This window comes from Hakea prostrata, chromosome 4, assembly GCF_041222555.1.
Source record: "Hakea prostrata isolate BN-2017 chromosome 4, UWA_Hpros_2, whole genome shotgun sequence".
Classification (NCBI taxonomy): domain Eukaryota; kingdom Viridiplantae; phylum Streptophyta; class Magnoliopsida; order Proteales; family Proteaceae; genus Hakea; species Hakea prostrata.
This window is the reverse complement of record NC_142603.1, coordinates 56,265,394-56,292,609: the sequence shown is the minus strand read 5'-3', so window position 1 is coordinate 56,292,609 and position 27,216 is coordinate 56,265,394. Positions and strand designations below refer to the sequence as shown.

At 40.4% G+C, this 27,216-nt stretch overlaps 1 protein-coding gene across 1 annotated transcript in view; it reads right to left on the bottom strand.

Annotated features, from left to right (window-relative positions):
* LOC149019775 (Flavin containing amine oxidoreductase family) overlaps positions 1-27,216 on the bottom strand; it is a 49,342-nt gene that overhangs the window by 20,995 nt on the left and 1,131 nt on the right. Inside the window, exons 2-6 of the mRNA XM_089153762.1 lie at positions 23,356-23,541; positions 23,009-23,093; positions 19,047-19,194; positions 18,883-18,963; positions 18,619-18,790 (exon numbers count right to left, since the gene is read on the bottom strand). Of these exons, the coding sequence (XP_089009888.1) occupies positions 18,619-18,790; positions 18,883-18,963; positions 19,047-19,194; positions 23,009-23,093; positions 23,356-23,541 (672 nt within the window). The remainder of the gene's footprint in view (positions 1-18,618; positions 18,791-18,882; positions 18,964-19,046; positions 19,195-23,008; positions 23,094-23,355; positions 23,542-27,216) is intronic.

Below are 27,216 nucleotides of genomic sequence, written 5' to 3'. Positions count from 1 at the left end.
TCAGCATGACAAGACAGCATGTAGAGAGTGTCAGGCATTCTATCAAGGAGAAAATTGAGTCTAGGATGATTTGGGTTTCCTTTGTACCTTCTGACAATTAGTGTACTGATGTGTTAACAGAGAGTTTTGGGTGTCAAGTTATTTAGTATCATCATTAGCAAGTTGGGCATGATAAACATCTATGCACCAACTTGAGGGGGAGTGGTGCGAGTCAAGAATATTAAGTTATAAGGGTAGTTATGTCTATTATGTTCTTTGTTTTATTTAGTCCCACATCAGGAACTCCTTTATTCTTTCTTTCATATTATCATTATAAATAAGAGCCTGCTATGTCACACTGATATAAGTCAGGATTTACTCAATTCTTTCAACAAACAGCAACCACCAATTGTGTTGCAACACCTCCACACCTTGTGCATGACCTGGTAGCCTTCCATTATCCCCCCAAAAAAGAAAATATCCTGAACACAAGAAAGAACAATTTCCACCAATATTGCCCAGTTAAAACCCTGAAATTTTTTGGTTGCTTGACAGTTCGTTCTATAATTTTAGGGAATAGCAAAATCAAGTGGGTGGAAAGAAAAAGCAGTAAGTTACTGACAATTTGTTCATACAGTGGGACCACCAAAAGAGGATGGTCAATTCAGCAAGTTTAAAAAAGAAAAAAGATACTCTCAAATTGTCCTAACTGTCAGAAGACAGGCCCCTAAGAAAGCAAAATGTTATCTTATTATGTTCTTTGACTAGAAATATCATCTCAGAAAGTAGAAGTGCAGAAACCCTGCCAATGTTTTGCTGCGTGTCCCATGCTCGAGTAAAGGAGGGTTAGTGCGTCAGGTCGGCAGCCGGCACTGGAAAAAATTTACCCAAACTTTTTTTCATGGATTCGACCTTATATGATAAATGTTAGGCTAGGGCATTTCCAGACAAAAAAGCGACGTGCTACACTATGGCCCGGGTGTAGTGATTAGTGGGCAAGGGTTAGCTAGGGCGTCCCCCTGTAAGTGACGCGTCACATCGGCCCCTAGATGTGGTGATAAGTAGGTAAGGGTTCCTACGCCATAAACGAGTGCAGGTAAAGAAGCTAGTCCAATTAGAGTCTTGGAACATAGAATCTTTAACAGGTAAGAACTTAAAGTTGATAAATGTTATGAGGAAAAGATGGATTAATATAGAGACTAAATGGAAGGGTAAAAAAGCTAAAGAGTTGGGTGACTTTCAACTTTGGTATACTGGGGATAAAACCAATAAAATGGTGTAGGTATAATAGTGGGTAAAGATTTTATGAATGATGTGGTGAATGTTAAAAGAGCGGGTGATAGGATTATTGCTATCAAGCTTGTAATGGAGAAAGAGATTGTAAATATAATTTGTGCATAAGCACCTCAAGTAGGATTAGATGAAAATCTAAAATTAGAATTTTGGGAAAATATGGATGGATTAATGCAATGCAATGAATTCGTCAAAGAGAAAAGATTATCATAGGAGGTGATCAAAATGGACATATTGGAAAAAGATCAAAGAGGCTATGAGAGTGTACATGGAGGATATGGTTTTAGAGAGAGGAATGAGGAAGAGATTTCAATTTTAGATTTTGCCATTGGTTTTGATCTATCTATTGTAAATACTTACTTCAAAAAGAGATAACAACATTTAATTACCTTTTAAAGGGGACATCATACAAGCCAAATAGATTTCTTCCTAATTAGAAGGATTGATAGATGGTTGTGCAAGGATTGCAAGGTGATACCAAAGGAAAGCTTCATTGCACAACATAGACTCGTGGTTTTGGATATGTGCCTAACCCCAAAAAACTTATAAAAGGTGCAAGGTTAACTATCACAGGATAAGATGGTGGAACTTAAAAGGAGAGCATTTGAAAATTTTCGCTAATGAAGTAGTCAAACAAAGAAAGTGGGATTTTGAGGGGGACACTAATGCAATGTGGAAATAAGATGGCTATGTGTATCAAGAAGGTGGCTAAAGATGTTCTAGGTGAATCAAAAGGAAAACTCTATTCTTATAGAGGGACTTGGTGGTGGGAAAGTGAGGTTAAAGCTGCCATTAGAAATAAGAAAGCTAGCTTTAAGACATGGCAAAGAACTAAGGATGTTGAGGATCTTCAAAGGTATAGTTGGCTAGAAATGAAAACTAAGAAAATTGCCGAAAAAGCAAAGGAGAAGAAGTATGAAAAGTCATACAATAAGTTGGGCATAAAGGAAGCGGAATAATCTATTTATAAGATATCTAAAATAAGGGATAGGAAGATTAAAGATCTTGAACATGTTAAATGTATTAAAAATGGAGATGGTAAAGTACTAGTATGTGATGAGGACATTAAGAAAAGATGGAAAATCTATTTTCTCTAGTCTACTAAACGAGCATGCTTAAAGCAAGATGGAATATCTATTTCTCTAGTCTACTAAATGAGCATGCTTCAAGCACCTATAATTCAAACGATTACCCCATTCACCAAAGCACCAATTTTTAAACATATATGCAGAGAATTTTGATGTCTGGAGTAAAAGAAGCATTAATGAGGATGAAATTACACAAGACACAAGGTCCTAATGAAATCCCAATAGAAATATGGAAGAGATTAGGAACCGCGGGCTAATTTGGTTGACTAAGTTGTTTAATAAGATTATGAGCAAAACAAAAATGCCAGATGAATGGAGGAGAAGCATCTTGGTTCCAATTTACCAAAAAAAAAGAGAGATATTCAAAGCTGTAATAACTATAGGGGCATGATGAGCTATAATATGAAATTATGGGAGAGAGTAATTGAGACCTATTTGAGACACGTAGCCACAATTATGGAGAACCAATTTGGATTTATGCCAAGGAGGTCTATAACAGAGGCTATTTACCTAATTAGGAGGCTTATGGAAAGGTATAGAAAGTGTAGGAAAGACCTTCATATGGTATTTATTGACCTAGAAAAAGCTTATGATAGAGTTCCTAGAGCGTTAATTTGGCAAGTATTAGAGAAAATAAGTGCTGCAAATAAATATGTAGACATAGTTAAGGATATATATATATAATGGTTCAGTGACAAGTGTAAGAATAGGGGGGACAAAATAATGAATTCCCAATTACATTTAGGCTACATCAAGGATCAACTTTAAGCCCATATTTATTTGCACTTGTAATGGATGAATTAACCAAAGACATTCAAGACAAGGTCCCTTGGTATATGCTTTTTGCTGATCATATTGTGTTGATAGATGAGACACAAGTAGGGATTAATACCAAGTTAGAATCATGGAGAGCAGCTTTGGAATCAAGAGGCTTTAAATTAAGTAGAACGAAGACTGAATATCTAGTTTGCAATTTTAGTCATGATCAGGTACACGATGAGGTGGTGAAACTTGACGATAAGGAGATTCCTTAGAATGATTATTTTAGGTATCTAGGTTCAATCACAAACAAAATAGGTGATATAAAGCAAGGAAAAAATTTCAGTCGAAATTCTTGAAAAAGGTCGAAATTTCGACCAAAACTGTACACTTTTTTCTGCACACTTGTAACCTCAATTTCGAGCCTCATATGGGCTCAAATTGATTTGGATTCTTGCATACTACCTATTTCAAGCATAATAAACACTATAGAACTACTAGTTTACTAAAAAAACCACTGAAAATGTAAAATCCAATTTTCCAAGTATATAGTACATAAGAGAAGAAGCGAGAATGTTTCAACTTATAAGTCTATTCTATTCAATGTCTCCCTCTTCCATCTGCACCCCATACAAATGACAATACAACTCCCATAATATTCGCCCCATATAGTTTTGGACGTAGTCAACAACTGCATCTCTGTACGTGGCCTCATCCACATGCATAAGATTTCCTGACGGTGGGAAGTTGTGAATCTCCAATGAAGGAACTGGTGGTGGTGGGCCTTGTGGCTGTGGAATAGTGTGGAAGATCTACTTAACAAATGAAAGAGCACCCTGGCTCTCAGGAGAAGGATAAGGTCCATACTGATAAGGTCCCAGTGGCGGACTCCGATAAGTGACAGTGGGAGGGACACCATAAGCTCCATAGGCTGCTCCACTAGTGGCTAACTGACCTGACCCTGAATCTGATAGCCAGAAGGGACAGTGACACCATATGGTCCATAACTATAAGTCGACTCAGTAGAACCAATACTCTCCATAACAGTATCATATGAAGACTCTACAGGCTATGCCATCCAGATCCTTTGGAGGTGGAGCCTTTAGCATCATCAATGCTCATCGATCTCATAGATCCCACCAAGCTCTCGGCATCGGGTGGACAGTAGGACCCATATGATGGTGTGTCCTCTGTGCTACAGCCGTGCTATCTCCCCTTCCCCTTCCTCGAATATGTAGAGGAAACATTTTGGCCTCGAGATGCAATTCCAGTATGGTCTGAATCCTGTGTCCCGTGGGTGAACTGACTCTCACCTGTGAATCTCAGTGGTCGTCCCCCCCACCCTTGACTCTCACGTGGTGGTGGTGGTGGTGGTGGTCTGTCGCTAGGATTAGCTAAATTCTGATCACGAGGTCCCACACCCTCCTCATCCCCTCCATCATCACCACCATCTCGTCATCGCCGGAGGCCTGTCACCTCATCCTCAGTGTCGGACCAGAAAATCAAATCCTCACTCTAGGTGGATGCACTAGGGTGTGGCACGAAGGGACAGGCGGGCTCTGCATGTGCCCTCCCCTCTTGGGCCATGAAGTCCTCCACATCACCCCCCATCTCCTCTGGCAACTGTCTATTGGGACGACCTCCCTCCTTATCCAGCAATGGCTCTCCACTGTCCCTGATTCAGTCAACTACTAGATTATCATCATCATCCATCTCAAATATATCACCCAACTAGATATTGGTACTCTCTCTGTCCATCCCCTGTTTAATATGATCCTCTCTCAGTCTCATATTATAGTGTATGTAGACAAGGTCCTCTAGACGCTTCACACCCAATCAGTTGCGCCTCTTCGAGTGAATGAGGCTGAAGCCTGAAGGTGCTCCAGTTTCGCTCACAACCAGTGGCAGAACATGTTTAAGAGAGCACTCTGCTTGCAGTCCTACTCAAGTGGTGTGAATCACGTCCAAATTGCAACCACCACTCAGCTGCAACAAACATAGACTCTAAGTCATTTTAATACTTAAATAACTAAACTAAAGATAGAATATAATAATTAAATTTATAATGAAATAAATGAATGAACTTACCCGCAGGGGCGGATTCCCGTCTCGATACGGCCACAGCATGACCGAAGCTCCCAGTGGCATCCCTAAAAGCCTTTATTTAATATATAAAGAGAAAAAACAATAACTAGTTACTAAGTTGATGACTTAGTATAAAACTATGAATTGTGAATATCAAATGATTCAAATCACTATCTCACCTCCATAAGGATGACTACTTGTTTAGCTGATTCCGGTTCAAACTTCTCCACTACAGTTTGGATGGCATCCATCAAATCTTGCCTCATCCCAAGATTGTCCTTGTAATGGTACTTGGGATTTAAATAGTATGTTGTGTAAGAAAAAGTATGTCATAAAAGGGAATAGTTAATGCTTAATAGTGTGATAACATAATGAAAATTAAATTAAATACTAAACTTAACAACTCACCAGCCTTATGCAGTGGATGCTGCAATACAGACTGCCTAATTTCGATGATTTGGAGGACTTTCTTGTTGCCGTGTGGGTGGACTTGAGCAACTTGTGCTCATCCTCTCCTCGAGCTATGTTGGTGGTTTCATCGATCTGCCATCCTCCCAGCTTCGCTCAAGCATCTTCACCACTATCCTCACATTGTACCAGAAAGTCTCATTGAGAATGGTCAACTGTGCTCTCCTTCCTCCCACTGCTGAAGAACCCTCCCAATTAAACCACTCCTCTAATGCAAACATACTCCTAAGGCCAGTCTTCCTACTCTCAAAGCTCTGTAGTGCTATCCAATTAGTAGCAAATCTGGTTATGCCTGGCCTCACTAACTCACCCTGACACTTGTCCCTCATCATCCTTAATGCATAGGTGTGGTTATATATGAAGGTGCTAACATGTCGAGCTTGCTCCACGGCCTTTTTCACCATAGTTGTCAGGCGACGCCTTGGCGTCCTGGCGGGCTTTAAGGAGCTGAGGAGACAAGCGCCTCATGTGAAGTCCATAAGGCGGTCGCCTTAGGCTCTAAGTCGTCGCCTATGCGTTGCCTCAGATGCCTCGAACGCATCAGACCCATAGGCGACCGCCTTTGTGAATTTTAAAAACCATTATATTTTTTATTCCAAATCAAAGGTAAAATATGAATTAGAAGTTAGATTCCAATTAGGAATCATCTAATGGTTGAGTGCATATATAAGTTTTACATGAGATACATGGGATCATTCTAACATTAAATCATTAACCAAAAAAAAAAAAAAAAAGAAGAAAACCCGAGATTCACTCAATCCTACGAGCCCTAAACTCTCTGCTCTTGTCGTCTCTGCCTCTTGAGTCTCGGCCCTCTCCCTCTGCTACTCTCTTCAGCTTCCACTTCATCGACGATGAAATAATCAACTCCGGCGACAGCCAAAAATATCACCGGTGACAACCAGAACACTCTTTCAGCTTTTCATTTCTTCTATCACACCTGGTACTATCTTCCTGAGTTCCACTCGACCGACGACAACAATCAGCAACTCCGGCAACATCCAGAGACTCCGGCAACAGCCAAAAGCATCACCGGCGACACCACTGTATTGTCTTTTTTAATTTCAAAGGTCTAAAATTGATCAACTTCTGCTGCTAGCCTGCTACTCTCTTACTTCTGATCCTTTTTTTTTCCCTCGTAGGCTCATACGAAAGCCACCGTAGTTGCAGCGACCAAGTTGCAGCGACCAAGTTGCAGCAGCTTCGGTCACTATCTCAAGCGACAGTATGTCGCCGGATTTTTTTTTTTCTGCGTTGTAACAATGTTATAAGTTGCTTCTTCTTTTTTCCCTCTTCTTTCTTTCTGGTTTGATTTGCATTCTTCAAATATACTGCTTGGTGTATGCATTGTGTACATGAGATTCCTTTGAACTGCAATTCTTTTGATATTATCTGTTTTTATTTATTTATCCCTTGCATTTTATTTATGTGCTTGCACTTCTATGATCTATTGATGTTTTCATTAGGAATCCTTTTGTTTTGACAATATTCTGTCTGAAATTGCAATTTTAGAATTTCAAAGTTGCCTTAATATGTCTTAGATGGCAATAAAAGAGATGACTTGTTAGGAATACAACTAATTTGCTTTTGGAATAATAATTTAAGCAGCCTTATGTATCTTTTCATGTGTATTATTGTATTTGTACACCACAAAACATATATGGATGCTTGTCTTATTCACACTAGGTGTGATTTATCATGAGACTTAGGGTTTGTAGTATGTTGGATGACTTGAGGTAGGCTAAATGGCTAATATTAGTTTTATTATTATTATTATTATTATTATTATATATAAGATAGGTTTATAATGAATTAGTGTATGAGATGTACACTAAAAAGTAAAATTTGACTTAAAACGCCTCGACCGCCTCAAAAGCGCCTCGAAGGGCGCCTCGTCGACTCATCGCCCCAACTAGCTAAAACTGTCTTATATCGCCTCGTCGCTATGACAACTATGTTCTTCACAAGCTTGACTTTTCCGATGTCCTTCAACATTAAGTCAATGGAGTGAGCAGCACATGGAGTCCAAAAGAGCTTATATCTATCCATCCATCAAGGCATCAATACAAAGTTATAAAGTGTACATGTAATGTAAATATATGTATAATGTATTTACAAATGAAAATTAATACAATATGTTTAGATACCTGGAGTTCTCCTACATCTTCAACCCAGATTTCTTGTAGTTGGAGCCATTATTAGTCACAATTTGAATCACATTTTCCACTCCAACCTCCTTCACCACTTGCTTCAATAATTTGTAAATGTATCTTGCATCCTTCTTCTCACTGGATGCACCTACTGACTTGAGGAACACTGTCCTCCCATCACAATTTAACATGAAATTGATGATGGACTATCTAGTGGGACAAGTCCAACCATCAGCCATCACAGTCACTCCATAATGATTCCACATGGGCTTTAATCCCTTAATATATTCATTTAAGTCCTCTTTATGCTTAGGCAAATAGACATTATATATCTCATATGAAGTGGGGCCCTGTACACCACTCCCAGCCCTACCTATCTCCTCAATCATATCTCTATAGTAGGGCCCCTGGGCTGTATGTGCTAGAATACTATGGTAATACGCCCATTTGGAAAAAGCCATCCCCACATTCTCCATCACACTCCCCCATAAGTGTTTCAACTTTCTCTGTTTATGCTCAGGCCTGCCAAATAAGGCCGGATCATTGCGAAGAATCTCAAGATCCGGATCTATAGGATGTGTTGACAAAGCTCGACCCCTTGTAAGGGCCCGTGGGATAGGAGCCTCCTGCCTCACACTCTGAGTCCTCCTCATAGGGACTTGGGAGCCACCTATGCCTCTCATACCTAATGACTCTCTAGAGGACCCACAACCCAGACCCCTCTATTGCCTCCTCATGTCATCAACCCTCTATTGCTCCCTACTCATCATCATCGCCCTCCTCAGCTGATCGGCCTCTAGAGCACGGTCACACTCTCATGGCTCATCAATACCATAATCCTCAAGATCTGGAAGGTCATCTAAGCATGCATCCTCGAACTCATCCCTCTGTGTTCTCTTCTCTTTCCTCTTTTGCTTTCCACCACTAATATATGAGGTCATTGCCCTCTTGACCTCTACATGCACCTTTGGGCACCCTGTTACATCCCTGTTGCCACCAGCTAGATGCACCTTCAATCTAGTGGCCCCACCTCCTCCTATTTGTTTCTTACAATAATTACACTTGCTCTTCCTTCTATCAGTCGTCAGTTGCCAAGCTATGTCTGACATCTTTGAAAGAGAGTGCCTGATACAAGAAATACACACTAAGTATCTTGAAAAGCTCCACAATATGCTCCAAATATATATATAAAACCCAAGAAACGAGAACTCAAACCCTAAAACCCTAAACTCCCTACCCTAACCCAAAAACCATAGAAGCAAAACCCTAAGCCCATGGTAAACCCTGAAGTAGGCGGTCCCAACCAACCGGCGCAGTACACCAATTACTAACTCAGAGGGTGCGTCAGGGCTGAACCTGAAACCCAAGTAGATCCTCACTTACAGACTAGCTGTCAGGGCGCTACACTTTTTAAGAGTGTTCCTTTCGAACTGCATTCCAGTAGGTGGGAGTAGCCTAACGGGAAAACCTTAGGCATGACCAACTGAAAACCCAACATTGTTCCTTCCTGAAACCAACAACTCTAAAGGTTTACTCACTCATGGACGGAAGAAAACTCATAACTACCTTTATTGATTACATGTGATAGATTACAAAGACTAACTGGACACACTTAGGAGAGAAAGACTTGTTCCGTTAAGCGGAGTCTGTCTTGCAATCCTCTAAACATTCCTACTTATAGATGAAGAAGTAAGAGCTCGGGTGCGCTGTGGGCCCCATCGACAGCTCATTGCTCTTATCTATAAGAGGCGGTGGTGCATTATGCACCGCACGCTAAAAGTGGGATAAGATTCCCTAGAAAGTAAAGATGGATGACTCGCAGGTCACGATGCAACAGCTAACATAAAAGCAAATGTGACACGCAGATCACGATAAAAAGCAACTATAAAAGCAGGTGTGACACGCAAGTCACGATAAAAAGAAAAAGCAATTATTACAGCTGGTAATCACTCATGTCAATGAGCAATTTAATCATTTTCTCTTTCTGGGCTGCCAGCTGTGTGCAGTGTTGTCTTACTGTGCAGAGTGTATCGCCCCACCAATTGTCCTTACGAGACTGTTGGGTCCAGTTGTATTGTTTGAGTGCTTGGATGTGCTCGAGGGTGTTGAGGTCTCTGACAATCTGCCTAATGACTGTGAATTCCAGGTCATGGATTTGAGATTGGAGTTGGTGTTGTTCTTCCATGTTCCGTCCGTTGCCAGTCCGTCTGTTGCTCAGCACAGAGGGTGGCGTACTGATGGAGGATGCTTGTATCTCTTCCAAGGCTAAGGTGCAGATCTAGTGTAGCTGGCCGCATATGGCATTCGGCCAATTGGGCTCGATGCTTAGCCAGTCGGTACTACTCGGCGGGACTTGGTTCTGGTCCTGGGAGATTGTCTGCCATGGGACTTGGAATATTAATCCTACGATGCGGGAGAGCTTGTCGGGCCAGAGTGTTTTGAGTGCCGTCAATGTGTTCAAAGGAAACCTGCACTCCAGATCCTGATATAATCGGTGAAATTTAACCGTCTTACCCTTGAGGGTTTATGGTTAGTGGACCTGTCAAAGAAACGGATGATGGCCTGACAATCAATCCGTATCGTGACTGCATCCTTATCAAGATAATATATCTTGAAGGCTTCCAGCGAATTCATGCACACGTGGATCTCCGCATCAATCGTTGCTTTTACGGTGGGAAATTTCCTGGAAGCATAGGCAGCAATCCGTTCACTGGCACGTGGGTCTCCCTTCTATTTTTTTCCATTAGCAGATTCCGCCCCATCCCATCATGCATCCGTCACTTTCTATAATGATGTGACAAGTGGACGGTGGAATATCAACTGGTGGCAAATTCTGGACTAGACACTTGAGCTGAGTCACCAATTGGAAATCGGATGGCTTTAATCATTTGTCTCCTTCTGGAGCAATTTTGGCATATAGTGGGCCAAGGAGCTTTCCAAGATTCGGAATGTAAGGTTTTGCGTAGTTGAGGAGGCCCAAGAAGGATCGTAACCCTTTCTTTTCCTTGAGATTTGCTTCATTAAAATCGACAATCCGTTTTATGACATGCTCCTGCAGATGGATCTGCCCATTACCGATACGAGCTCCCAAAAATTCAACCTTCGAAACTGCTACCTTCATTTTGGTTGGGCTGAGGACTAGACCATGCTGTTGGCAGATGTCCAGCATTCTGTAGAGATGTTTAGCATGATCAGCCTCGTTCTCGGAGAAAACCAGAATGTTGTCTATGTAGACGGCGATGAAATCTTCAGTTCCCTAAAGCAGTTATCCATCTTTCGTTGAAATATGGCTGGTGCATTTATTAGACCGAATGGCATCACTAGCCATTCATATAGACCTCCTGGAACCAAAAAGGCAGTCCATGGTATACTCTCTTCTGCCATTGCCATCTGGTGGAAACCACTTTTAAGATCAAACTTAGAGTAGATCTTGTTATTTCCAATACGTTTAAGAATCATATTGATGCCTGGTAGGCTATACTGATCCTTGTATGTATTATCATTGAGCGTACGGTAATTGAATACCATACGTTCTTTCCCTTTGACCTCCTTCCCTGTAATCGGGTCGATTGTGGTTCCGGAATTAACGATCATGGCCATTGTCCTATGTCTGGATGTACTTGGCCGTATTACCTTGAGATCTAGGAGACTTTGCACATGTTTTTTGAATGAGTCGGCCATAGCCGGTGTGACGTGCTTGAGTGGCTTGTCTTGAATAGTTGAGGAATGTGACGATATGCTTGATATCAGTGCACTGTAACCGTTCAAGATCTTGATAGGCTCTATTCTGTTCTTCCGTAGAGCCTTGGTACAGGTCATCTAGCGTAATGATTCGTCGGATCTGCGAGGTCACGTTTTGTGGGTCATCTACCATTTTCACAAGGGCATCATAATCTGCTGGGTACGCCATCCGCCACTGGATGAAGATCTTCTTTTCATCTTTTCCTAGGAGATTTGTGATGAATGTGACCTTTGTTTCATTGTCAGGAAAATCACGTTCATTGACCAAGTTAATAGTAAGGTCGGTCCAACGGCTGAGAACATCCTCATAAAGCCCAATTTCCTGTGGTAAGACCAAAATGGCTCCTGTTTGCATCTGAGCTGGTGGAAGTGTCCACATGCCATCCGACCCATAATTATAATTGAAACGTGCCCTTGTATTTGGATGGGAGAATGTGGGGCCATTTGAAGTGAAAGCTCTTGATCGTGTGGCTGGTGGTACTATCTGGGACCCATCAACGGTTCTGTGGCGGGTCTGTAGGCAGATGTGGTTCTGGAGCCGGATGGGGCCGTACCCGTAGTGACTGAACTTAGAACGAATTGCTCCAGTTTTTTTTCAAGGCGGTCGAGTGCTGGGTATGCTGGTTCAGCTGTTGCCATGAGGGCAAAGTCTTCAAGGGCAAGTGTCTGCAGATGCGGTTTTGGATAATCCAACTCCCCTCCCCCGGGCGACAAATGTGTGCCAGGGGGCAGCCAAGCAAGGTCGTCGACAGAGTCTATAGACACGTCGGAGTCCCATCCGGCCCATCCATCTGGTTCGGGTGCGGCAGATATTAGAGCGGGTTTGGGTAAGCAGCACCCAACCGGGCATGGTTTGTGCACACCATAGTCAACGATGAATTTGTAACCGGGGCCATCATGTAACGGGCCAACATTGGGACAGCCGGCCTGATAACGGATCCAAAGGGGGTCGCGCCGGCGACGAGGTGGAGAAATATGCCTCATCATCTGCGAGATCTTCTGGATCTTCAAGGAGGGCAACAAGGGCGAGCTCATCGTCGGGGGCAGGCTGCTGTGTGCGGTAATCGCTGAAAGAAATGCTTAGCCAGGCATTTGCTTGTTGCCTGACTTGCAATCGGAGGATGAGGATACATTGCCCAAAATGTTGGGCAACTGCATGCCCTATGTGTGCACAGTATTACATGAAGTTCCGAATCACACCTATTCTACCAACCAAGCAACAAGAAGCAAGCAGCAATGATGCCACACTTCAAGAGCAGAATGCGTTCTTGCTCGCTGAAATAAGGCAGCTCCCGCAGCTACGGGAAGAAATACAAAAACTGCAAAAGGTCACATTGCAGCAGGCACAGGCGGAGCTAGAGCTTATGCAGCAGATAAAGGACCAGCAGCTTGAGCAAAGGCGGCAAGCTGAAAGTCATAGGAATTTGGTACTAAAGCTCTCACAGCAGTACCAAGAGCAACAAGCCAAAGCCCAAGAATATGCAAGTATGGTTCAAAAGCTCATCATTGAAAAGGACCAGTTAGCTGAACAAGTGGACCTCGTAACAATGCAGCTACACCAACTTGAGGAAGAAAAGAAACAGCAGGCCCTTGAGCTTGAGGCTTTAAAAATGCATGAGGCCCAAGGCCCAGAAGATTCAAAGGAACTATTCCAACAGGCAGAAGCTCTATTACAGGAGGAAATGGCTGGGCTAGCAACTGAAGAAGCTTTTGAAACTGGATTAGAGGCTGCTGAGCAAAATGGGCTCAAGCCCAAAAGAATGCTGAACCAGCTATTCAACATGGAAGTCCAGTTCGAAATGCCGGGCCTACCAAAATTCTCTGTCCAAGCCATATTGGATGTAGGAGCAACAACATGCTGCATCAACATAGCAAAGGTCCCACCAAGAAGCGGTCGAAGCCGTTCTTACCCCACATTTTTCACCGGGATCAGTTCACGGACATTAGTAGATCAAAAGCTACGATCCGGCTGCATGACAATCGGAGCAAATCACTTCAGGATCCCCCTGGTCTACTGCCTGCCTATGAGTGATCCAATAAAAATGCTACTTGGATGTAATTTCATCCGATCTATGTACGGAGGGGTTCGTCTCGAAGGTAATACGGTGACCTCCTACAAGAATCTCACCACAATCGAAACCACTGAAGACACTGCAGTTGCCTCAATTGCAGAATTAGACATGGACGAGGATGAGTACATTACCACCCAGGATATGTGCCTCGCACATATTGGACTCAGTAGTCCACGGTTTCAGGAGCAATTCGCGGACCTCTTCAGGAAGCTTGAGCAATTGGGTATCATTGGTAATAACCCATTACAATTCTGGTCCAAGAATCAAGTAGTCTGCAAGCTTGAGATCATCAACCCAGACACCACCATTCAAGACAAGCCACTCAAGCACGTCACACCGGCTATGGCAGACTCATTCAAGAAACATGTGCAAAGTCTCCTAGATCTCAAGGTAATACGGCCAAGTACATCCAGACATAGGACAATGGCCATGATCGTTAATTCCGGAACCACAATCGACCCGGTTACAGGGAAGAAGATCAAAGGGAAAGAACGTATGGAATTCAATTACCGTACGCTCAATGATAATACGTACAAGGATCAATATAGCTACCAGGCATCAATACGATTCTTAAATGTATTGGAAATAGCAAGATCTACTCTAAGTTTGATCTTAAAAGTGGTTTCCACCAGGTGGCAATGGTAGAAGAGAGTATACCATGAACTGCCTTTTTGGTTCCAGGAGGTCTATATGAATGGCTAGTGATGCCATTCGGTCTAAAAAATGCACCAGCCATATTTCAACGAAAGATGGATAACTGCTTTAGAGAAACCGAAGATTTCATCGCCGTCTACATAGACGACATTCTAGTTTTCCCCGAGAACGAGGTTGATCATGCTAAACATCTCTACAAAATGCTGGACATCTGCCAACAGCATGGTCTAGTCCTCAGCCCAACCAAAATGAAGGTAGCAGTTTCGGAGGTTGAATTTTTGGGAGCTCGTATCGGTAATGGGCAGATCCATCTACATGAACATGTCATAAATCAGATCGTCGATTTTAATGAAGCAAATCTCAAGGAAAAGAAAGGGTTACGACTTACGATCCTTCCTGGGCCTCCTCAACTACGCAAGACCTTACATTCCAAATCTTGGAAAGCTCCTTGGCCCACTATATGCCAAAACTGCTCCAGAAGGAGACAAACAATAAAAGCCATCCGATTTCCAGCTCGTGACTCGGCTCAAGTGTCTGGTCCAGAATTTGCCACCAGTTGATATTCCACCGTCCACTTGTCACATCATTATAGAAAGTGACGGATGCATGACGGGATGGGGCGGAATCTGCAAATGGAAAAAACAGAAGGGAGACCCACGTGCCAGTGAACGGATTGCTACCTATGCTTCCGGGAAATTTCCCACCGTAAAAGCAACGATTGATGCGGAGATCCACGCGTGCATGAATTCGCTGGAAGCCTTCAAGATATATTATCTTGATAAGGATGCAGTCACAATACGAACTGATTGTTAGGCCATCATCCGTTTCTTTGACTGGTCCACTAGCCATAAAACCTCAAGGGTAAGATGGTTAAATTTCACCGATTATATAACAGGATCTGGAGTGCAAGTTTCCTTCGAACACATTGGCGGCACTCAAAACACTCTGGCCTGACAAGCTCTCCCGCATCCTAGGATTAATATTCCAAGTCCCATGGCAGACAATCTCCCAGGACCAGAACCAAGTCCCCCCAAGCAGTACCGACTGGCTAAGCACCGAGCCCAACTGGCTGAATGCCATATGCTGCCAGCTACACTAGATCTGCACCTTAGCCCTGGAAGAGATACAAGCATCCTCCATCAGTACGCCACCCTCTGTGCTGACTACATCCACCCCGGCGACAGACGGACTGGCAACGGACGGAACATGGAAGAACAACACCAACTCCAATCACAAATCCATGACCTGGAATTCACAGTCATTAGGCAGATTGTCAGAGACCTCAACACCCTCGAGCACATCCAAGCACTCAAACAATACAACTGGACCCAACAGTCTCGTAAGGACAATTGGTGGGGCGATACACTCTGCACAGTAAGACAACACTCGACACAGCTGGCAGCCCAGAAAGAGAAAAATGATTAAATTGCTCACTGACATGAGTGATTACCAGCTGTAATAATTGCTTTTTCTTTTTATCGTGACCTGCGTGTCACACCTACTTTTATAGTTGCTTTTTATCGTGACCTACGTGTCACATCTGCTTTTATGTTAGCTTTTGCATCGTGACCTGCGAGTCACCTTTACTTTCTATGGAATCTTATCCCACTTTTAGCGTGCGGTGCATAATGCACCACCGCCTCTTATAGATAAGAGCAATGAGTTGTCGATGGGGCCCACAGCGCACCCGAGCTCTTACTTCATCTATAAGTAGGAATGTTTAGAGGATTGCAAGACAGACTCCGCTTAACGGAACAAGTCTTTCTCTCCTAAGTGTGTCCATTTAGTCTTTGTAATCTATCACCCGTAATCAATAAAGGTAGTTATGAGTTTTCTTCCATCCATGAGTGAGTAAACCTTTAGAGGGTGTTGGGTTTTCAGTTGGTCATGCCTAAGGTTTTCCCGTCAGGCTACTCCCACCTACTGGAATGCAGTCCGAAAGGAACACTCTTAAAAAGAGTAGCACCCTAACAGCTAGTCTGTAAGTGAGGATCTACTTGGGTTCCACGTTCAGCCCTGACGCACCCTCTGAGTTAGTAATTGGTGTACTGCGCTGGTTGGTTGGGACCGCCTACTTTTGGGTTTACCATGGGCTTAGGGTTCTACTTCTAGGGTTTTTGGGTTAGGGTAGGGAGTTTAGGGTTTTAGGGTTTGAGTTCTAGTTTCTTGGGTTTTCGTTTGGTATATATATATATATATAAAAGTTTTTTTTTAATATATAAATAATTTAAAAATATATAAAATACACACAAACTATCTTAAAAATATCCACAACATGCTCCAAAAAATGCATACATGCTTCCACTAATACTCTGCTATTTTTAAATTTAAAACGGAAATTAATTAGTTTTTTTAATATTTAAATATTTTTCTAATTATTTAAATATATATTAAATACAGGTAAATTACATAATTAACAAAAGAAAAAAAATTAATTCAACACCATCACAGTAATATGGTGTCTCAACTCTCACATACATTAATTTGAAGCTTATACATGTACTATACATACACATTTTTTGCAGTATACATAATTTAGTAAATAATTTTTAATAACAGAAAAATTAAAAAAATAGTAGGAAGAATCAAAAAATAATTTTGACACTACAAATTTATAGATCAACACTCTAAAGTAAACATACATAAATTTGGAAGCGATCTAAGATGATTTAAGGCACAAATGAAACAAAAATAAAAAAAATGCGGAAATTGGTTACTCACCTTGCAAAATTTGAGAAAATGCACAAATGGAGGAGAAAATCTAGTGTTTGAAGAAAATGGAGTTTTAGAAATTAGGTGTAAAGAGGGATGAAAGCAAGAGAAATCAAAAAAAATTCAAAAACAACTCGAAATCTCCAGGGCGATATCGCTCAGTACTGCTCGAAATGACGGTAAGGTCGAAACTAGCTCGATATTGGTCATTTTAAAGCCTACGGAAGTGTCATTTTGGCTCGATATGGTATCGAGCCGAAATTTCGACTTGTATCAACCGATATACAATATAGGACACATTTCATCCCTGTACCTTATTTCATTTCGAATTTGAATTTTGTAGGCATTTCGGTCAAAATTTCAACCATTTCGATCGAATTTTTTTCCATAATATAAAGAATGATGTTTCCCAAATAATTAAAATAGGGTGGATGAAGTAGAGAGGTGCATCTGGGGTCTTGTGTGATTGACGTATTTCATTAAAGCTTAAAGGAAAATTCTATAGGACCGTCATTCGACCAGCTATGATGTACGGTGCAAAATGTTGGGCTATTAAAAATAATCATATAATCAAAACTCAATGAAGCAGAAATGTGGATGCTAAGATGGATGAGTGGCAAAACTAGGAAGGATAAGATAAGGAATGATCATATTAGATTTGGTTTGGGAATTGCTCCCATAAGTGATAAGCTTCGAGAAAGTCGTTTGAGGTGGCACGACCATGTTCAACGAAGACCTATAAATGTCCCTGTACGGAGAAGTGATATAATCCAGATTGAATGAACTAGAATAGCTAAGCGTAGACCTAAGATAACCTTAAGAGAAGTGGTGAGAAAGGATATGTATAGATTAGGCCTTGTATCTAGCATGGCCTCAAACAAAACTGATTGGAAGGCAAGAATCCATGTAGCTGACCCTATTTAGTTGGGATAAGGCTTGTTGTTGTTGTTGTTGTTGAAGTAGAAGTACGGACTTATTTCCAACTGTCCAGCTACTTTCAGATTCAGGTATTTATTTCTAATGGAAAGTTGCCCCAGGATATACCTGCTGGCGGACTACACCCTTGCTTGGTCTGTTTTCAGGTGGAAAATTTAGAAGTGAAATGTCATTTCGTTGGAAAACTGGTAACAATTTTGTTCCATACAGGAGTGAAACAGAAACGGGCCTTCAGTCATGGGGTCTAAAGAGGAAAATTAATTAGTATTGGGATTCCAGTATACCACATAATGGTTTTATTTCCTACAGAGATAATACAACTTTGTTTGCAGGCTACAGGTGGATAATCACGACTCTCAACGTTGAAAATTTTAAAGGGTCAGATTGCAAATGCTAAACAGGAGATTCTGAGTCAAGTTTGTAGACTAAAAAGCAAGTAGAGATATAATTGAAACAAAACAACTGCAACTATATAAATTACAATCGAGACACTAACATATCAGATTTAACCAATCAATCATTACTGGAATTTATAAAACAAACCAAACACTGGAGAGGACGATTCAAGACAGTTTAACAAATAAAAAACCCAATCCAATCCAGGAATCCATTTTTAAATTTTCCAAAGAAATACAAGAAAGCTGAATCACACAGCAGAGGGGTTAAAAAACCAGAACATACAGAAAGAGGACGCAACAAACTGCTTGCAACATGGGATGGAACGGTCATGACAACACTCCTTGTTTGAACAAAAACCAATCCGTCAGCTGTTTCATATATCAAAGTATATCCTCCACCATCCCTTTTCTTTATGCTCGAAAGTTTCCAAGACAACTTGACTTTGCTACCCAACCTAAGAATTTAATGCAACTTCATTAGGTTCAGCAAATTTTCAAAGAATAGTAGAAATGATTACAAGATATATTCATCATAAAATAAATATACCTGGCAGAAATTGCATTTGGCAGCATCTTAAGCCCCTTACGAAAAGATCCAACTGTCTGTCCCTTGGGTTTTGGCAAATGCCTGCATGCTAGTCAGTAGAAGCATAAACAATATGCACAAGAAAGATAAAAAGAACAAAATCTTCAAACTGCCAATTTTATTACGGATTTTGAGAAGATTTCCGGCTTTTTTTCCGTTCCTGAAGTGCTTTGAAGGCTCCACCGATGATGCTACCACCATCCTGCTCTAGCTTCCAAACTTTTTCAAATGCTGCTTTCATGCTCAGTGTTGAAGGATCACCAGCATATACACCTGCATGAAATGTCATTTCTTATTAAAATGAGATCGGACCACCACCAATGAAAACCAAGTTTACATCCAAAATATTATATGAAATAACAGCTCTTCAATCAACAACTGATGAAAAAAATTGGGCAGTAGACCGCAAGCATTTTGAATAGGCGGTTGAGTTGAGTTTAACCCTTGTAAAGTAGGGCATAGGAAGCTCAAACAAGCACTCAGCATAGCTTCTGAACATATCAAAAAAATTCAGTACCTACTACACAAAACAAGAGATATGAAACAGTGTCTTCACCATTAATCAAATTCAGTAAAGCAACATGTGATATCATCGTACAAAGTTTGGGAGAAATTTTGAGAAACCTTCAAAAATATTTTTGTTACATAGGCTGTTGAAACAAAAAGAAACTGAAATTTTGGTTTAAAATTTTGTTTCAACTGAAACATAAGAATTGTAAACTATAAAGGCAACGTTGTGACCTATTTCATGAACTTTGACAGCTTCGGCCCTTAAATGATTTCTTTTCCTTTCTTGTTCTTTTAAATAAAAAATAAATTAATTAATTAACTCATCTTAGGATTTCTTGGCAAAATCATTGCAGTAAAAGGTTGAAAAAAGTACTTAGGCAGTAGAGGAATACAATGGAAGCAACAATTTGCACATTGTTGGAAAATTTGTGCAAGATCCAAAGTCGGAGTCATCAACTCTCCCAAAAACCATTATTTTGCAGCAATAAATACTTGGTGATTGAATTTCAACTTTCTTTATATGCTGCACACTTTAGCCAGTTTATGACTTAGTGGGACCAGAATATTTTCTGTTTTTAAGATAATTTTAATTTTTTTCTGGGAGGAAAAAATTGACTTTCTCAAAACAAAATTGTGAACAAAAGAAGAAGTCAATATTCAGTGTGTATGTATGTGTAGTATATGTATATATATATATATATATATATATATATATATATATATATATATGATACCATAATTGGGGGAGATGTGCGTGGAGTCACATGAGAAAGTGAAACCACACCCACATGGCCAATTTTTTTGCGTGACTAGTGGCGTGTGTGAATATTTACAAGAAAATTAAGGGATTTATAAATAATAACCTATTAATGTATGCAATGCAAAAAGGTATAGAGGGGATTAGGAGATGGTAGAGGCACGACTGTAGGCATGCCATCTCAAATCCTTCCTCTATAAAACTAAGAGAAATAAAGAAAAAAAGGCTGTTGATCTACATCTTTACCTAGCTTGGGTTCCCAAAAAGATTAAGGAATACTTAAAAGACTAGAAGAGGAAAACTTACCATGAAAAACTTTCTTTATTACACAAGAGAGAGTCTACAAGCAAGCATTTTTACAAGAAGAGAGCACTATTCATAGATTCTTATGGAGTCTTCAAAGATTTTTCCAAAGAACTAAAGTGCCTCCTTCACACTTACTACCTTTATTTATAGGCAACTTCTATTCAAAGTGCCCTATTACACTTATTAATATTAGATACAAAGCTATTACACTTGTCATTTTTCTACAAACAAAGGACTAGAAAGGACACCTTTATTTTTTTAAGGGGACCATATTGCCCTTAGTCCTTTACTAGCATTTACATATTTGTCCTTGAGATGTCACATCAATTATTTGAAGAGATTTTTCCATGTGGCATCATCTACTCATGTAGTTGTGGAGATTGTATGATCTGCTGAGGACCGTAGATTTGGAATTTCTTCAAGAACCGCCCTGTGGCATTCCACGTAGACCAGATACTAATCCCCAAAAGGGTAAGGTGAATGGAGTTGGGGTTGGAGAGACATAGGAGTACTGATTCAAATAGGGTTTAGGATTTCAAAGGTTGAAGAAGAATTGCCAAATTCTGAAACCTAATGGAGGAAGGGCTTTTGATGGAAGTAAACTTAGCAATAGGGGGAGGGGAGGAGTGCCATCCTATGGGGAGAAAAAGGGAGGGGATGGGAGGGGATCTAGGAGCTCTAGGGAAGAGGAGCTGCTACTGTGGGAGGTGCTTGCAGGGAGGTTAGGAGAAAAGGGAAGAGCTTAGTGAGGGGCTGGGGTGGGGGTTTACTTGGGAATTGAAGGTTGCAACTATTGGGGGGGGGGGTGAGGTTCCATCCTTCCTGCCCAAAATTTTCAAATCCTATTCTAAACCCTATTTCCTTGACTACCCTAAATTCCCAAACCCTATCCTGAACCCTAATTCCTTGCTGCCCTACTTTCCTAAACCCTACCTTTAAACTGTGAACCCTAACCCTAGATCCTTAGAACCATCACTCTATAACTATAAAAGCCTAGTCCTAGATCCACAACCTAATTATGAAACCCTAGTCTATTCCCTACTAATCATCTAAAGATCTTGGAAGAACGGGCCCTTATTCACTTGAGGCTACATCAAGAGATGAGTGTGGTACGCATAGGGCAACAGTGTGCACTGCCACATGCCATGGGAACTCCTCGTTCAGCCTATTTTGGGCATTGGTAGTTTAGGAAATTAAGCTTTCCATCATCATTGCCGCTTTAGGATGAGGATCAGTGATGTCAGTCATATGCTAGGTCATCATGTGTGGACAGTACCTTCTCATTCCTGGCCTCCAATACATGTCAAAGCTAGTTAAAGTTAAACAGGCACCATCCAGTGGCGGTGGCTCTTGGTAAAGTTCCTCATAGTTACAGAATCTACACCCTATGGACAGATACTTCCAATATGTTGATGATTCCATTTATAGGACTGTTATGGTGGAAGAATCGAGCGTTTCTTCTGCCATGCCATGCAATGGATAGCTTTTGTGATAAATCTTAATTTAGCAGCAATATCAACATTCTAGAAGTTTTTATCCAGACTGGACCTTGTTTCGAAACCATAAATCTAGGATTCTAGGAATAGTGGTGACTTCTTACTTGAATTGCTAACTCTTCTATATTTGAATCTTTGTAACAGACCAAGCATGATCCAAGTTCTGGGATATGGTTTACATTTTGCCTATTTATTCTAATGCATAATTAAGTCATATTACTTGAATTATATGAGTTCCGGTATTAAAAAATGTATACAATACACACTACCAATGTAGTGTTCCACTATTTTTACACAACCTAAAATGTTAGTCCTAGAAGTTTCAGAACCTACTTTGGCCATTTGATCCACAAAACCAACCACCGAATTTGCAGGAGAAAAATGCACAAGTGGAACTCTGCAGGTTAAAGAGGGAAAAACCTGTAAAGTCCAAGTACAAGTAATCATCACTTTCATAAGTGGAACTCTTTTTTTGTGCGTATGTGTCTGTACATGTGCGTGGCTGGGTGGGGCGAAGGGGATCAAAGTTCTTGGTTCAAATAAGTAGCATTGTTACAAATCAGACTCTTACTAATCACAGAATCTTAATTTTCTTTTCAAACACGAGACAAGTTGGTTTCAGGTTTCTTGAATGCTCACTATCTTTTTTAGATCTTCTAGACTAAGATCTGTCATTTCCATAAGGTCTTCTTCACTCTTATTCAAAAGGTCCAATAATGTATGTATATTGGACATTTTGAGGCAATCATAGGCCTTGGGAGACAATTCTAATTGGTAAATAATAATATGTTTCCATGCCATTGCTTTTTTGGTTTTGCTTAGTTTAGCCAATCTATAAAGAAAGATAAAAAAAGGTGAAGCAACCCTGAAACTACTTGGCAATGTCTACAAAACCAAAACTATAGAGTTAGGAGATCATCATGCATGGAAATTGAATGTAGGACCATCATAATTTCTAAGAATATTACTTTGGAAGTAAACAACCCTGAAGTGTCAATTGATGACTCTGATTAAGCACCTGAGCAAAATGGTTCTATCAAGCGTTCAAAAACCTCATTACCAAGATTACGACGCACAAATTCTTCAACCGATTCTTCATGATCCTGTTACCTTTGTCAAAGACTTAGAAATGAGAAAAAAATTAATCAAGTACGTGCATGAGTGCGTCTGTGTGTGTGTGTGTGTGTGTGTGTGTGTGTGTGTGTGAGTGAGTGAGTGAGAGACAGAGAAACAAAGCAACAGATAGAGAAAGAGAGAGGGAGAGACAGAGAGGTTTCAACGTGGGTATGGATGTGGATAATTGTTTGCATGTGAATACGTGCACTTTTGTGTCTCCAAAACCAAAGAGAAGATATGGGAACAAACTGGTGGAGGAGGTCGAATCCCAAAAGCACCAAATCCAGCCCTGAGTTTCCCAGGAAAGCTCATCAAGTCAAAGAAAGGCAGATCAGTCGGCTTTGAAGGTACTGGCCTCAATTTTCCACCCCACAGTACAAAACGTGGAGCATTAGGATCCCCTAGAACAAGGTCATCCTTCAACCCACAGTCAACCTGCAAAACAGGACTATAATTTAATCAAAAGAAACATGAAACAAGGATACAGATAAATAGTTTAAATTAAAAGAAAGAAATACATAAATACAGTCATTCCCAGTCTCAAACATTCAATTAAGTGCATGCTTCTGGAAATGAGGCTATCTTGCAACTTGAACGTAACCAATTGTAAAAACGAGTAAAGAAAATGAAACTGGAACCCAAAAAAAGGAATTATCTGCATTCAGGAAAACGATTTTCTGGAAGTGAATGTAAAAGCTACAATGCGGTTGATTCTTCAGGTGGAGCTAACGTGGAGAAGGAATGCATACACCCAAAGAAAAGAAACACAATTGCTTCAATGTTAGTTATTAAGTTGCATGTCTCTTTTAAACAGAGAAATTTTTTATTTTCTTCGATAAAGGTCAATTGCATTAAGAGAGAAATAAAAAGCAAAGAGATACTCATGTACATCAGTCAAAACTGGGGGAAAAAACCCTAAAACAAGAGACCCTACGAAGCACATTCGGTACTGAAAGTGAAACCTCAGCTATCTTTTCTTCCTTTCTTTTTCATATACAAAAAAGGTAATGGTGCAAGACTGCAAGTATTTAAATTGAACTCTCTGATAAAATTGGCCTGCTTTCTACATTTCTTTCTCTTCTCTATATTCCAATACAGGTACCAGTGTCACAATGATCTTCTCGATGTCTATTTATCTTCTCCTTAATTACAATGATTCAATTTCCATCCTTCTTTTGGGTTTCAGGTATGAATAATAATGTATTGCAGGCAATAAGGGGGAGAATGTTCAAGAAAAGACATGCACTAGCAGATACTTCTAGCTTGTAGCAACCAAAAATGAGGAAATTCAAATAACAGGTTGGAAGTATTCATATTATTCATCTGCTTTCTTTCCTTCATACAGACGAGCGGGTTCAGAGAGCTCAATTCAAAATCTATAGATGCATTCACCAAAGTGAACCTCCCCTATTTGTTTTGGGTAAGCCAAGGATTTGAGTGGGCTAGTTAATCAAGCCGTAGAAGAAGGGATGCATCAAGATCTTTTGGTAGACCTTCAACATTTTCTTCCAAATCCCTGCTCATGCTGATTCATGTCAGCATTAGCATGGTGAATGAGGTGTTTCTTTCAGGTGCTTGAAGGATTCATTTGGGTTTTACATTTGCTATACCAAAAGCAAAGTTTTCTAAGTTGCACAATTTGAGCTGTAGCCTTTAATCTCAGACTGGTTCATGGGTCATATAAAACTTAGCACAACTTCCTATAAGCAAAACCTCTTGTTTTAAAGAAGTCCTCTAAATTCACCAGGAATTATGTATCTAAGGCCTAATGGTGGTAGCTAACTTTAAGTAAGGCCTGCCTTTCCAGTGTTCCAAATTATATGTCCCTTGAAATCACCAACCAACAAATTTGCCAAAATCACTTGGTTGGAGTGATCAGGAAGGTGCTTCCAAGATCCAAGCTTACAAAGTTACAAGTGTAGTAACCATCATCCCCAGTATCCCAAAAGAACAGAAGAACGTGTTCAGCAGTCAGCAGTCCTAAGTATCGAAAGGTTAGCATGAATTTTCTCAACAACAACAACAACAACAATAAGCCTTGTCCCAACTAAATGGGGTCGGCTACATGGATTCTTGCCCTCCAATCAGTTCTATTCGAGGCCATGCTAGATACAAGGCCTAAGCTATACATATCCTTTCTCACCACTTCTCCTAAGGTTATCTTAGGTCTACCCCTAGCTCTTCTAGTTCCTTCAATATGGATTATATCACTTCTCCGAACAGGAGCATTTATAGGTCTCCGTTGAACGTGGCCGTGCCACCTCAAACGACTTTCTCTAAGCTTATCACTTATGGGACCAACTCTCAGACCAACTCTAATATGATCATTTCTTATCTTATCCATCCTAGTTTTGCCACTCATCCATCTTAGCATCCTCATTTCTGCTACACTGAGTTTATCTATATGATTCTTTTTAACAGCCCAACACTCTGCACCGTACATCATAGCTGGTCGAACAATGGTCCTATAAAATTTTCCTTTAAACTTTAATGGAATGCGCCAATCACATAAGACTCCGGACGCACCTCTCTACTTCATCCACCCTATTTTAATTCTTTGGGAAACCTCATCCTCTCACCTCTTTTACTTATGATTGAACCTAGGTACCTAAAACAATCACTCTGAGGAATCTCTTTATCGTCAAGTATCACCACCTCATCATCTGCCCGATCATGACTAAAGTTACAAACTAGATATTCTGTCTTTGATCTACTAAGTTTAAAGCCTTTTGATTCCAAAGCTACTCTCCAGGATTCTAATTTGGTATTAATCTCCACTTGGGTCTCATCAATCAACACAATATCATCCGCAAAAAGCATACACCAGGGGACCTCATCTTGAATGTCTTTGGTTAATTCATCCATTACCAGTGCAAATAGATATGGGCTTAAAGTTGACTCTAGATATGGGCTTAAAGTTGACCCTTGATGTAGCCCAACTGTTATCGGGAATTCATTACTTTGTCCCCCCACTGTTCTAACACTAGTCACGAACCATCATACATATCCTTAACTATATCTACATATTTACTTGCAACACTTCTTTTCTCTAGTACTTGCCAAATTAACGCTCTAGGGACTCTATCATAAGCTTTTTCTAGGTCAATAAATACCATATGAAGATCTTTCCTACATTCTCTATACCTTTCCATAAGTCTCCTAATTAAGTAAATAGCCTCCGTTGTAGATCTCCCCGGCATAAACCCAAATTGGTTCTCCGTAACTGTAGTTAAGTGTCTCAAACGGGTTTCAATTATTCTCTCCCATAATTTCATCGTATGGCTCATCAATTTAATGCCTCTATAGTTATTACAACTTTGAATATCTCCTTTATTTTTGTAAATTGGAACCACAACACTTCTCCTCCAATCATCTGGCATTTTCCCTGTGCTCATAATCTTATTAAACAACTTAGTCAACCAAACTAGTCCATGGGTTCCTAAGCTCTTCCATACCTCAATTGGGATTTCATCAAGACCTTGTGTCTTGCCGAGTTTCATCATCCTTAAAGCTTCTATTACTTCGAACATCGAAATTCTATGCATATAAATTCGGACATTGGTGCCTTGGTGAAAAGTGTAATTGTCCGAAACATAAGTGCTTGAAGAATGCTCATTTAGTAAACTAGAGAAATAGGTTTCCCATCTTTTCTTAATATCCTCCTCACAAACTAATACTTTACCATCTCCATTTTTAATACATCTAACATAATCAAGATCTCTAATCTTCATATCCCTCATCTTAGATATCTTATAAATAGATTTTTCCCCTTCTTTTGTGCCCACCTTATTGTATAATTCTTCATATTTCCTTTCCCTTGCTTTTCCCGCAATTTTCTTAGCTTCATTTCTATCCAACCTATACCTTTGAAGATCCTCAACATCCTTAGTTCTTTGCCATGTCTTAAAACTAGCTTTTTTATTCCTATTAGCAGCTTGAACCTCACTATCCCACCACCACGTCTCTCTATAAGAATGGATCTTTCCTTTTGATTCACCTAGAACATCTTTAGCCACCTTCTTAATACACATAACCATCTCACTCCACATTGCATTGGTATCCCCTTTAAAATCCCATTTTCCTTGTTTGACTACTTCATTCCTTTAGAGT